At 37.0% G+C, this 15,066-nt stretch overlaps 1 protein-coding gene across 1 annotated transcript in view; it reads right to left on the bottom strand.

Moving 5' to 3' along the window:
• LOC145673429 (sodium channel protein Nach-like) overlaps positions 1 to 15,066 on the bottom strand; it is a 429,808-nt gene that overhangs the window by 406,157 nt on the left and 8,585 nt on the right. The window contains exon 2 of the mRNA XM_081743125.1: positions 14,215 to 14,353. Coding sequence (XP_081599251.1) covers positions 14,215 to 14,353 — 139 coding nt within the window. The remainder of the gene's footprint in view (positions 1 to 14,214; positions 14,354 to 15,066) is intronic.

The following is a 15,066-nucleotide window of genomic DNA, read 5'->3' as shown; positions in this document are numbered from 1 at the left end:
TTTTATGTGGTAAAATTCACGCTTGACTTCACATAATTCATAATGTAGGCATTATTTTGAACACAAGTTCTATTATTTAGTAACAAAATTATGAAATTTAAGTCTTATACTTTAAATGTATATGGATTGATGCTGTAAATAAAATGTAACGCACTTTGTATACTAAATAAAAAAATAATTACCTAACAAAACAAAATGCTTATCTTTGAAAAAAAACTCCACCCTCCAAATATCTAAAATACAATTTCCGTTTCAAATACATTCACCCTATATATACAATGTCTATTCTTATACAATCATGACATGAAATCTGTACAGTGCGGGGATTAAGTTGGTGAACATGTCTTCTGAACATTTTTGACCTGATTGTTCGTTGGTGGAGGTTACTTATATCAGTGGTGCCCACCCCCTCATGTCCATGACGCACCCCCCTCAATTGTCTATCCGTAGGTGTTTTTCCATGAAAAGAAAATCTTTTCGATTAATTTTTACACACCCTCAAACATATTTATATAGATTTTTAATCCCCCCAAATATTTCAATGACGCAGTTTGCGTCATAGCCCCCCCCCTTGTGGGCACCCCTGCTTATATTAATTAATGTTGTCATACACACGGTAACTTGTCAATTAAAAATTAAAATCTAAATAGCAGAAACCCTAAAGTAAACTAAAATCATATGGTCTCCGCAATTAGTAAAAGAAATTATTAATTGCATTATACCTAGGTACATATCAGTTAATTACAAAAATGATATTTCCCATTTTAAATAATAGAACGTGCAGTAAAATTGTTCACATCTACATAGTAAGCATTGTTATTTCTATATCCGCTTCACATAGTAAATCATGTGATCATATATTCATAGTGATTTCCTGCAACATGCAAAAGAAAGCTTCTGCTTCATACAAAACTGCCCCCTTTCCTCAGAAAAATATTGATGAGCTAGTAGATAACATGACATAATACTGTTTCAAATGAAACTTATTTTCATAATTCGAACAATAATAATAATGGAAATAAGCGCAAATTCAGATTCAAACTGTGTTGTCAATGAAAACTAATATGTAGAATAGAGCATAGTTCAAACGTGCAAGTATTAACACACAACCCGCCTTCAAATGCAGTGACTGCAATCAATGTATTATAGGGAGCTAGCTTGTTTACCAGCGGGGCCTGAGGTAGAGGGGGAGAAATTTCAACATTTTTTCTACCTGACTCTTGCGACACTCCCTTATCCTCCTTCTATATGTCAGTGTTGCCAGGGGTAGAAAATTGTCACTTGAGTTTCATTCTGGAGGGTTAGTGTGAGTTGGTTATTTGTTGAGTGCTGTGGTGGTTGCGGTTTTGTTGCTTATTATTTATTTGACAATAGCTTCACAGCGTAAGAGAGGGCAAACTATACACAGCGAAGCTAGAGAAGTAATGCTAGACCGCTCCGCCACGCGTGTGGTTATAAAATATAGAAGGTGAATAATACGCAAAATGTACCCAAATACGGTAATTGCTTATGCAAATTTGTAAACGATGAGTTTTAAAAAAAAATCTTTTGGTAGGGATTGCATAATTTGCATAAACTCTTTTAATTGAGTGTTAGGTAATTTTTTTGACAACGCACTGGCAACCCTGCCCAGGACCGTCGAGAGACCGTTTCTTGGTGACGGGGGTGGGGCACCTGTCAGTCAAATCTCAATTCCTCAGCCTCGCATTAAAGCCAGCTCCCTATAATAGGTAAGCTATGTTTCTGGTGGAAAAAAGAGAAAATGAGGAAAATACACATTTTCTGTTCATTCGTGTTAGTCTAATGCGTCTATGTGTTCCGCTTTCATTAGGTAGTGAAAAAAGCCAATAACTCCAATGATCAATATCATATATACCTAGCGTGGAGTTATACATTATAATAATATATTACTTAATATACTATTTAAAAAAAATATTTTCTTCCATAAGTAAAGGGACACAATTTTGAGTAATGTTGCTACTATATCATATTTCATTAAATGATTATTTATTAAAATAACTGATATTCTACAGCGCGATAGCTACATAGTTTATATATATAATCACAAACCATGAAGATTTGGTTGCCAAATCTACCTCTCTTTGCGTTTAAAAGTGAAGAAACTACGCTCTCTTGGACGGGAAAAATAAAAGCGGTCTCCTCTGTAAAACAGGTAACCATCCCTTTCAGCAGTGGTAACAGGGCCCTTATCGGGACTACAAGAAGGACAGCCAACGAGAAAGTAGGTACTCCAATCCATTTCGGCGGCGCATCAACAAAAGGTAAGTAAAAAAGATAAATAAAACTTTCTAATCTTTACTATCGCGCGGTCGGGGCTATAAGGGAAACCCCGCAGTTCAACATGTTATCACTAGACTTCGGATTTTTGCATATTTGTATGTTTTTTTTTCCGACGTGCTGTTAATATGCTCTTTAAATAGAAATTCGTTTCAGGTGTTTTGGGGTAAAATAGCAGAGTTTTATAGTGCATATATGTGCATATGTTGGAGATTAGTGCATGTTTATATCGTTACTGCATATAAATGAATATTTAAAGGAACGACCAAATTGATAATTTTTATCGTCCAACAACTTTCCTCATAAATGGAATTTCAAGTTTTCAATATAAATATCCCCAAGACTTTGAAATGGTTCATTGTTGTCGGTTTAGAATATCTTCCAAGGTCATGTGAAAGGAAAATAAGAAAGGGGTGAGTGATTCATCCTCCCGGCAATGATGCATGAATGCCACCTTTTCGGAAAAAGATATAAATAACGGTGTCAATTCACCTACAACAAAATTTCCGTGTCACCCATCTCTGAAGTTAAAGTTGCTACTGTTCTGTGTGTGTGTGAGAGAGAGAGAATTTGAAATTGTGTGGTCCTGTGGCAATATAAGAATATCAAAAGAAAAATCTGGGTCCGTTTAGTATAGTGCGACAAATTCAAATTTGAATTTTAATTAGCTCAGAATTTTGCCCAATTTTTGTCCATTTTTGTCCACCCAAGAAAAGTTTTGTGCCATTCAAATTAACAAAGGAGGGCCATTTCAAAATTTCGGGCACTTCGATTACCTGCAGTGCGACATTTTCAAATTCGAATTTTAATTAGCTTAGAATTTTGTCGAATTTTAGAACATTTTTGTACCATCAAGAATAAATTTCCGTGCCTTTGAAAATATTTAAGACAATTATTTAAACCTCTGGTTCCGCCTCTGGTTCGGCAGGCGGAATGGATAATCTCCGTCCCTCAATCTTAAAAGATCTACTTACAAATCAAGACTTTGATTCAAGGGAACGCTTAACCACAGCCATTTGTGAATTTATGCACTTAATTATATCTGGGAAAGTGCCGACCATTTTACGACCAATTTTTTTTGGTGCTTCACTTATAGCACTGAAAAAGAAAAGCGGTGGAATTCGCCCAATAGCTGTTGGCAATGTTTGGAGACGCTTATCAGCAAAAATTATCTGCTTCCGGATACGAGATTCTTTAATTAAGATTCTATCACCACACCAACTAGGGGTCTGTATACCATTCGGAGCAGAATCTGCCGTACATGCTGCCAGAATGTACTACTCATCCTCCCATACTGAAGTGAAAGCATTTTTGAAAATTGACTTCCGCAACGCCTTCAATGAACTCAACCGCGACTCAATGTTACAATCTGTTAAAACTAACTTTCCAACTTACTATCCATACATCTACCAATGCTACTCCGAACCAAGCAATCTTTTTATAAGTGATAACATAATTCACTCACAACGTGGAGTACAGCAAGGTGACCCACTTGGACCAGCACTGTTCGCCCTAACCATCCATCACATTGTTAAGGATATTAACACAGATTTAAATATCTGGTACTTAGACGACGGTACCATAGCTGGAAATATCGACGTAGTACTATGCGCTTTTAATAAAATTCGTCTAGAAGCTTCATCTATTGGATTGTTTCTTAACTCTGCCAAATGTGAAGTGAGTTTTCTGAGCGCCAGAGTTGATGAAATCCATGACCTTTATGAAAGGTTTAATGAAGTAGCACCTGGTATCAAACTCTTATCTCCTACCAATGCGGAACTTTTAGGGGCTGCCATCTCTACCGAATCAAGGAGCAAAATTTTATTGGACAAGATATCAAAATTAGAATTCTTTTTTTCTCAATTATCAAAGCTTTCTGCACACTCCGCCTATTATTTACTACGAGCTTCACTCTCACTTCCAAGATTACTGTATTTCCTTCGTTGTTCCCCTTCTTGGCAGGATGATAAATTACTTGACAATTTCGACCACACTCTTAGAACAGGACTGGAATCCATCCTAAACTGTTCTCTGAAAGACAGTTCATGGTTACAAGCTTCCTTACCAGTGGAGAATGGGGGCCTTGGGATTCGTCGAGCCATGGATATCGCCATACCTTCTTTCCTCGCATCATTCTATGGCTCACGAGAACTAATTGGATCTCTTCTTCAACAGGAGGTTGACTTAGACTCGATTCGAGATGTACAAGAATGCATCGATAAATGGAGTAGTCTGGTTGGAATGGATCCCCCACCTAACGACAAAAGAAATGTTCAGTCTGTTTGGGATGAACCTATAGTCAAGCTTCATTTATCTTCACTCCTATCATCAACCAATAACCCAGATGACAAAGCCAGGCTGTTAGCTGTCTCCTCCTCCAAAAACGGAGCGTGGCTTCAAGCCCTACCTTCTCACACACTCGGCCTACACCTTTCTAATGAGAGCTTTCGTATTGCTACAGCTCTGCGCTTAGGTGCTAATATCTGTGAGCCTCACTTTTGTCCTGCTTGCAACGCATATGTTGATAATAAAGGATTACATGGTCTTTCATGTAAAAAAAAGTGTGGGAAGACAATCTCGACATCATATTGTAAACGACATTATTTGTAGAGCCCTCGTTTCAGCGGGAGTTCCTTCAATAAAAGAACCAAATGGTTGTTGCCGCTCTGATGGTAAAAGGCCTGATGGCATGACTTTGGTACCGTGGAAAAATGGAAAGGCACTAGTCTGGGATTTCACATGTTCCGATACGTTTGCTCCTTCCAACTTATCCCATTCTTCAATTCAGGCAGGCCTCGTCGCCGCTCACAGAGAATCAGACAAAAGACTAAAATACTCAAACCTATTGGACAAATATTGGTTTGTAACAGTAGCAATAGAAACTAGTGGGTCTTGGGGTCACGAAGGATCTAATTTCATTAATGAGGTTGGTCATCGAATAGCAATCAAAACTGGTGACCCCCGAGCTACTGCATTCCTTTTCCAACGTATCAGCATCGCCATCCAGCGCGGGAATGTGTCATCGATCTTAGGCACATTACCTCCTGGTAAAGAACTGGACGAGATTTTTCTTCTATAACACACAATAAGACGGAAGTAGAGACATCCTAGGAGGCTGACAACCACTTTGACTATGTTCATGAAGAATGTTTTGAATCCAGTTTGGATAAATATAAATTCTAGGAAGTCATTGCTAATGCCGGTAAATTTGGGAGTGGTAGCAACATTATCTACAGATTTTACTTTGTTGCTCAAAATCGTTAAAGACGCGAAAGATATTGTTGTCAAGCTGTCCGATGTTTATTTTGGAACAAATATGCTATAATATATTGTAAATAAATGTAAATTTATAAATTTAAATTTGAAATAAATTATTTAAAAATTTGGCCACTTGGGTCATCTGTAGTGAGACATTTTCAGGTTCGAATTTCAACTATCTTGGTGGTACAAAAATCTACAGAAATAATGAAAATTCTAAACTAGCTATAATTCAAATTTAAAGATGTCACAGTACAGGTGATCGAAGTGATCGAAATTTTAAATAACTCTCCCTTGTTTATTTGAATGGTACAATTTTTTTTCGTGGGTAGACAAAAATGGACAAAATTCTGAGCTAGTTAAAATTCCAATTTGAAGATGTCGCACTACAGGTGATCGAAGTGGCCGAAATTTTGAAATGAGCCTTTTTTGTTAATTTGAATGGCACAAGTTTTTTTTCTTGGGTGGACAAAAGCGCACAAAAATTCGACAAAGGTGTCGCACTACAACTAAATGGACCCGAAAAATCTTACAGAAGTTATCTTCTGAAATAATGGATTGAAGTTGAGAGACGTTAACAATTCAAGGAAATATACTTTGCAAAGTGTATGCTAAACAAGTCAAATTTTCAAAGTAAGCTAGTTTGTTTTCAGAAGAGGATAGTTATATTTTGTTGAACAGCAAAAGCTCAAACTTCAGCGGCGCTCTATTTTTTTGGCCTTTTTATATTTTCATAGTAGTTTCAAGTCTGGTAAGGAGTTTATACAGCTATGAAACAACCCAGATATGACTTTTTTTCATAGTCGACAGTGTTCATCCCAAGAAACCGTTGAAAAATGAATTTCGGGAAGAAATTAATACCCCTTTTGAAAATGGCTCTAAATTAATTAAAATATTTGCTTTACAAAATCTTAAAATTGCCACAATAGTTACTTTCTGATATAAGGAGATAAGTTCCCAAGTTTTCCTTTAAGCAGTTTATGAGAGTATTTAAATATAAGCTTGTGTTACTTTGATACACACCTCGGTCTCTCAAAACGTAACTTTCCTACTAAAAAGTAAATCTTCTGTTATGTTTTCGATAACTGTACTCTATTCTCGTTCATGCTCTATCTCCCGCTCAAATCACTTTATTCCATTTAATGTATCAATATTATACATTGTAAATTATTACTGTTTGAAACCGGCAGTGTTACGCTAGAAGAAAATATTCTAGGATTTACACATAATTGGCTACAAAAGTAATTTTAAGTGGATTTATTTATTTTTTTTAACAAGAACATAAGGTATTTTAATACAGCCTTTTAATATAGTAAAAACTGTTTCAACAGGCCCCTTACTAAACGGAAATTTATTTTAAACAGAAATATTTCACGGTCCCTTGAATTTAAAGGTAAGAAAAAGTGTTAAATTGTCTTGATTAGTTGAAACCTGTGCTGCGAACAACGGATGTTAAAATACACTTTTTAAAGAAAATTTTCAATTTCCGGAATGCAGCGTTTAGAAAATTCTTAGACATTCTGTGAGAGGTTAGGTATATGAACTACCTTGTCTGTAAAGTTTTTCGTAAAGGTCTGTAAAGGTTAAATGTGTTACCCTACATATTTAACCTTTAGTCCATCGTCATATAAAGTTCTAGATAACGTGCGAGTTTTTGAACAAAGTGCAATTTACATAGTTATTCCGAAATACCAATTCGTTTGCTAGTTGGTCTAGAGACATGAAACAAGGAGCATAATATACACAACAGATCAAAAAGAAGCCAAAAGTAGAGGAAGGAGCGCTAAAAAGAGCATAACATCTACTTTTTGTCTTAGCCTTAGAAACGGTATGTAGGCTTTGTTTTGTTCACTGGAAGTTTTATGTGCATTAATTTGTAGCATAAATAGATACTGTAATTGAATACGGTAGGCCTATGTACAACATTTTATCTTACTATGTCTTTTATATGTATGTACCTTATTTATTTTTTTCATAGATCTATCTTCGTTAACTTTAAAGTATTCAAAGAAAAAATTTTGTGAATCCTGTTCATTTTTGAAAGGAAGATTTTATTATACGCTTATGCCGGAAATGTTTTTTTTACTTCTCGGAGTATATTTATTCTTTCTGCACAGATACATGGCGTATTCTTTTTTATTTGTAAATGTATATATATATATATAAACGAACTAACTAACTAACTCTATGGTCTATGGAACCCGAAGATTCAATGCCGCGTTCACAAAAGCTCTCCACTGACTTCTATCCTTAGCTAACTGCATCCAGTTTCTACTTTGTATTACGATCTCTGCGAGATCCATCTTAATATTGTCCTCCCATCTGCGCCTAGGTCTTCCTAATGGTCGTTTTCCGATTGGTCTTCCAGTCAGAACTTTGAAAGCGTTTCTACTTTCTTCCATTCTAGCTACATGACCCGCCCACCTAAGCCTCCTAGACTTGACGACCCTAACAATGTTGGGTAGACCATATATTATTTAGTTCCTCGTTATGAAGTTTCCGTCATTCCCCATTCCCGTTCCTCTTGGGTCCGAATATTCGTCTCAGGATCTTGTTCTCAAATACTTTCAGTCTATGTTCTTCCCTCAGAGTAAGTGACCTTGTTTCGCAGCCATACAGAACAACAGGCATAATTATCGTTTTGTATATTTTACGCTTCAAATTCCTCGACAGAATTCGCGACGACAAGAGATTTTGAACCGAATAGTAACACGAATTCCCTGCTTTTAGTCGACATTTAATTTCTTCGTGAATATGATTTTCCTCTGTTAGTATTGATCCTAGATATTTGAACTATCCACTTTATCAAAAGTATTATTTAATATTTTAACGCATCCATAATTTGCTGTATTCCGGTCCCGACGCACTTCCATGTATTTAGTTTTCTCTGCATGTAGTTCTAAACCCATGTCCCTGCAAGCGTTTAATAAGATCTCTGCATTTCTTTCTATTGTTCTCCTATCATCCCCTATTAAATTTACATCATCAGCATATGCCATAACCTGGTGAATACCGTTCAACTGTAGGCCCTGGTTGCTATCTTTGATTTTCCTTATAGCGTATTCCAAAACGAAGTTAAATAATAATGGCGACAACGCATCTCCTTGTTTCAGGCCATTTTCGACGTGAAAGCTCGTGGACAAAAATTTTTCCCTACTATATATATATATATATATATATAAGTAGATATATTTTAGTTTCACATACTGACTGTGAGCTGTTTGAACCCGAAGAAACCAAATTCAGGAAGCCTTGGACACTTGCGGAGCTGAAAGCGACCTTGCGTTTATCAATACTCATTTCACTTCAATTTCAAAGATCATAACGAGATTAAAAGAGCGATGATTAGGACTTTGTAGTGCGTTTGAGCTGTTCGATTCAATAACGAAACAGACGCCACCAAGACCAATCAGATAAACATTTCTTCGAAACGCACAGTCAATAGACGCGAGAAATTCTGGCATAAAATTCTTGACTAATGTAAATAAAGTGTTCCTGGGAACAACGATACAGGAATTCCAGATTTATCGACCAGTAATAATGCTTCTTTGAAACACTGTCCGTTAACGATCCGTGACACGGAAGGAACATATTCAATGTTCAGTAATATTTTGTCTTATAAATGAAGGTTTCTGCCGGAAAACACCGAAAACTACATAGTTGTGTTTTAGCATGAATGCATCATAGTTATACACCAAGTATATGTGGTTCAAGTAATACAACTTTTTTCCCCTAAAGATAATAAAAGTCCTCATTTAACTTTAGCTTTTGATTGATGCATATTTACTCTTTTTAGTGCATATTTGTATATTTTCAGTGCATATTTTCGTGATTTTTAGCGCATATTTGCCTGCATATTTTGCCGTTTTTTAGTGCATATCGATCCGAAGTCTCATTATCACACAGCGGGCAGGACAGCAAAGGACAATCAGCGAAAACGCTGGTAAGCCAGTCGCTTTCGACAGCTGTGCCGGGCGGTACAACAAAGGACAATTAGCGAGGAAGTAGGTAAACCGGTCCCTTTAGCGACATAGGAACAAAGATAAGTAACCATTCTAATCTCAGGCGGTCTGGTCTATAAAAAGGCAACCATCCCCTCCATCAGGCGGCGAACAAAGTATATTAGCAAAATGTTTCCCAACAATCTAATTAACTAACATCCCTGTGTCATGATCTCCTAGGGTCAGGACAATATACACTGGAAGAATGAAACGTGCCGTGTCGTTTCGTCCCAGTATCGTTTCGTCCCAATACCACCACGTGTCGTGTCGTTTCGTCCCAATTGCACGAACACGAAACTTAGGTTTCGAGTAACGTTTCGTCCAGTCGTTACACTCACAAACACACAACACACACACACATTTATTACGTTTACAGTGCGATAAGCTTCACTGTTGTCACAAGCCTGGACTCCGTTCCCTCCTTTATTGGCACCTCTCTGACAGAGGTGCGCCTGCTGTATAAGCTTGGCACTCAACATATACGAAAGGGGTAATAAGTAACCCACGAATTTCATGGACCCGCGCGTAGTGATGGGCAGTGGGAATATTCCTGGTGGGAAGGAATTTAAAAAATGGGAATATTCCTGGGTTTTTTCCCTGACCTATAAATTCCCGGGAAAGAATTTATTTCCATTTCTTTGCTTTACCTTCCAAATTATAAGAACTATATGACTAATTACTTTTTTAATATATTATGACTAATATATTATGGGTTTTAAAGAATTTGGAGGTTAAAAAAATTAAGATTCTTTGACAGTACTTTATATAACTTATAATGTGATTTTTAAGTTCCATTTGCATTTGCACTAAAAAGTGGAGTAATTGTTTAGTATTGGGGGGCCAAAACTAGCAAAAAGTAGGATGATATACGGAAGAAATGAGTTGATAGTAGTGTTCAAGTAGTCAAGAAAGTATCGAACACACTTTTTTTAGGGTAGTAGGAGATTTGTACAAACCGTAAAGGTATGTCGCAGTGATTTATGTGAGAAAAGAAAGTGAATTGTTGGTAACGAAGATAAAAAAATCACGTGCCCTGCGGGGCTCTAACCCGCCTTTACTCGCTGACGCTCGCTCGGCAGCTAGTCCCCTTCGCTCGGCAATGCTGCCTAAATTTAATGTTGGTAACGTAATGTAACGTATGAAACCATAAATCAATCGCAAAAAGTAGGTGCAAAATCTGACCCGCCAAAGCTAAACAATCACCAAAAATACCAAAGTACTAATTTGCAAATGATGGAAAGAGACCATTTTGTAAAGTAATGTAGAATTATGTAGAAATAGAAATGAAGTACTATTAATAAACTCTGAACCACCGTTAGTAATAGACATCTGTCTGTCGCCTTTCTATGTCTCGAATTTCTGAAGAGGTACTCGAACTTCTTTTATATGGAAATTAACGCACGAATTTCGAGAAATGGGCAGGAAGAAAAGTCGTGTGTGGCAATGTTACATTCAAAATTATAAAGACAGGAAAGTATCTTGCAAATATTGTGAACATACATCTTTATGCGCAAATGTTGACTAAAGGGTGGGACATGTGTGTTCTGGCAGTTACCCAACCTAATTTGTTTATAACATTTAAAAATTTAATATGTTTATAATATTAGTAGTAGAAGTTTAGAAAATCCACTAACATGTAAATTTAAACTGTTTAGCGTTTTGAAAGTATGTGGACTTTGAAACATATTTACTTTCATAGAACATATTGTAAATAAATAGTCATTTTGCGTACTCTCTAATTATAATAAAATATTAATAAAATAATATAACATCGTTTAGAATATACATTCTAAAGACTCCCCTGGGGACAACAGTAATAATATACTGTGATATAAAAACGAATTTAAGTTTGGAATCATAATATAGTAATAGAATGCATTTTTCTTGTGATTGTACATAAATTCCCGGAAAATTCCCATTTTGGGGAATATTCCCGAAAAATATCTTCCCGGAAATTTACCCATCACTACCCGCGCGGTTAATTCATGGTTTATTTTTTAAAATTTTCATAAACTAAAAAATCCACGGAATTACCGCACTCGGCCTTAAAACTTAAGGCCGAGTCCCAAAAATATAATTGCAGCCAGCGCTTTGTTACTTATTAAATGATATTCGTATATTCTTCACTATCAATAGCTTCGTCCAATATTTTCATATGTCAGTCCTAACGGCTTTCCTTTCTCTTTAATCTATAAGGATTATGTAAGGGACACTTCTTAAAAAGCTCCCGATATCTCCTGACTTTTCCAGTGACTCAGTTGCTCTTATTATTCTGTCATCCATGGAAACATTTTTTTCTTCCTTTTCACCCCTTCTAAATTCAACTTCATCTTCATAAGCTTCGCATCTGAACGTTCTGCTTCTTCTTCTTCTTCTTCTTTTTTTTTTTTTTCAAGAATAGAACCAAAACTTTCACTCGGGGGTGTGATTTACCCTAACTGGGTTTATGCGATGGTTCCAATCTTCTACAACGTTACTTGTTCGGTGTCGTCTTTGGTAGCAGTTCAACATATCAACTGATATTTGTGGATTTTCAAACCACTGGTCAACAAAGTAATGAAAACTTCAGTTAGTTTTTCGTGATCTTCTGTGATACTGTGAATATATAGTCATCCTTCCTCCATTTTTGTTGGCTTCTAAAAGGTAAGGCAGCACACATCCTGAATCCCGAACTTTCATTGGAGAACGCTCGTTAGCAAGTGTTCGAAGTGCCTAGTAGGCCTATCCGGCTGTGCTGCCACCTAGATTAAGTTTCAGAATTACCGGTTGATCGACGTGTGAGTCATTACCAGTGTGGGTTACAGGAAGAAACTCTACTCATTAGTCTGTTCACTAATCAATAAACATAACGGTAGCTCGAGACGAACTGCCATGGATTTGTATTGGGACGAAACGCTACTACACCGGGACGAAATGCTACGGATTTTGTCTTCGGACGAAACGCTACTGGGACGAAATACTACGGAACCGAATGAAAAACTTATAAAAAGTTTAAATCCAATATTGAACAAAATAAGCCTGTGTTTTCCTACAAGTCAACAAGAAACCGTTGTAAACGTTTCCGTGACTGCATGAAGATACGGAACATAAGCTAAAAATTAACTTCCTAAGTAAAATTTAGTTACAGAAAGTAGCTCGTGACCTGAAAACCAAGAACAGCAAGCAGTATATAACTTCGGGTTTTGAGGTCACGAGGGTCGTTTTCAGATGGTATACCAAGGTGCTGCACGTTCGCCGACGAGTTCTTGATTAGCAGACTCCGCAAATTAATTCTTCATTCCATGCCTTAGAGACCTGCACGGGCCGGGCTTGGGCGGGCCAACACTGATTTCTCTTCAGGTCGGGCCGGACTGGGGCCGATTAATTGCAATTCTTTAATAATTATTGAGTTTCGTTAAACGATAATTGGAATAAAGCCAAACGTTGAAGAAGTGTGCCCGTGAAAAATGTTACAAAGAATGCAATAGCTATTTACAGTTTGTGTTGCTTACCGGCTCCACTTTCACTATAGAGGATTGCAGGCATTGCGCGATAAATTGAGCTCTGACCTTGACCTTCACTGAACCCAAAATATGACAAGAAGGGGTGGGAAAATTTTTCCTGTCGCTAAACAATATTGTCACCTTCACTTTATGCTAAAAATCGATTAAGTTAGATTTTTGTTACAAGAAATGGAGTTTTTGTTCTCTCGATGACAGGCAAAGTTCTAGGAGGCAATGGTACCATTTGGGAGCCAAGCGTCAGATTGTGAACCAGAATTTAGAAAATGTTTCTGAGGATTAGATCAAGTTTAATAGTAAATTATAAGAAACATTAGGGTTCAAACTATTTTTTTAAAAAAATTATCGAGCCGGGATCCGGCCAAAAACTTTTAAACTTTATCGGGCCCGGGCCGGGCTTGGGCCAAAAATTTTTAAAAAACTTATCAGGCTGAGCCGGCCTCGGGCCGAAAATCTCCAAAACTTTTCGGGCCCGGGCTGGGCCTAGGTACATTCGGGCTGGATTGAGCTCGGGCAGAAGTATTCGGCCCGTGCAGGTCTCTATCATGCCTCGATTTCGGAAGAGAGAGGTTCTGAGTTCAATCCGTTTCTTTCCAGCTCCATAAGCCACGCAAAGAGATTTGCTGTGGGCCGTAACTGTTGCCTACCCCAGAGATCCTGACATCCATCCAACTCTATACAGCCAACTCTATACAGTTGACCCCCGTGGGTGCGCCCCTGAATAAAAGGAATAATAGGTAACGAAGAGTAGTTTCATAAAATCAATTAAGTGTCTCAAGAATATGTCCCAACTCTACTCTATTCTCTACCGGAAGTGCTAGAAATATATGACCACATTCAGTTCCTGTATTTATTGGAACAATATCGTGCCATAGAAACCTAATTCTTTCACATGGAATAAGGGGCACTTTTTTCAGCTCCATGTCAGGTTTAAGTTCTTTTATAGGGTTGTGCATGAGGCGAGACAAGACAGAATGTTCGTGATGAGATTCGAGACAAGACAGAAGCAGATACATTTTAAGACGAGAGATTACTTTCACAGCAAACTCTCGAGACAATAAAATCTATACTGTCGTCTCGTGCGCAACTCTATTCATATAACAAGCCAAGGATATTAATTTTTGATAAGAATTAAGTATAAAGAGTGATTCGCTTACCTGAGTTACAATCTCAGCGTAACCTTTTTGTGGTAATGTTGAATCATGTTCATATTTTTTGAACACTGCCATTCTGTAGTATGATATGTTAGCCAAATCGTAGTATTTGCGTTTCTCTTCGGACACACTTCCCCATGTCCTGGAAACAACAAAGAAAGAAAGGCTCTGTATAATAATCGAGATATCTACATAAGTTTTCTGTTGGTGAAGATTTGACCGAAAGCTCACAGATGACCAGAGGGATCTAGGTGTGAGACAATGAGACCTTTAAAAAGAACACAATATTTGCTTCATAAACATGCATTATTATTATTATTATTATTATTATTATTATTATTATTATTATTATTATTATTATTATTATTATTATTATTATTATTATTTAAGAAAAACGATGCTAGTGTGGGATTCATAGTTTTGTGGATCGCTGAAATGAATAATGATACTCCTGATACCGTGCTATGGGGGCAAGACAAGCTTAGCATCTCTAGAGGACTGAGAGGAGATGACATGTAAAAGTAGTATAATTTGTCCGATATATGTGTCGAATTTACAAATATCCGTGGGCTGTTGAGATGAATAGTGATATCTCGATACCTTTAAATTGAGCTCCATTGGCATGGGAATGAGAAGCGATGAAAAATAAAAGTCCAAAATGGTCGATGCTAATGTCGAATCCATAGTGTTCGGGATCGCTAAGCTAATTAGTGGCACTTGCAAAGGCATTGAAGCTCAAGTTTAAGTAAGAATGGGCATGTCAGCTGGCACATGTTAAGTGCCCGGCCCTTGACTCCCTAGCAATTCCATAATGACCTCATTAATAACTAGAACTTGGAGCAAATCTGGTAAAAC

This window comes from Thermobia domestica, chromosome 16 (assembly GCF_964235325.1).
Source record: "Thermobia domestica chromosome 16, izTheDome1.hap1.1, whole genome shotgun sequence".
Lineage (NCBI taxonomy): Eukaryota > Metazoa > Arthropoda > Insecta > Zygentoma > Lepismatidae > Thermobia > Thermobia domestica.
Note: the sequence above shows the minus strand (reverse complement) of the source record. Positions and strands in the feature narration are given on the sequence as shown.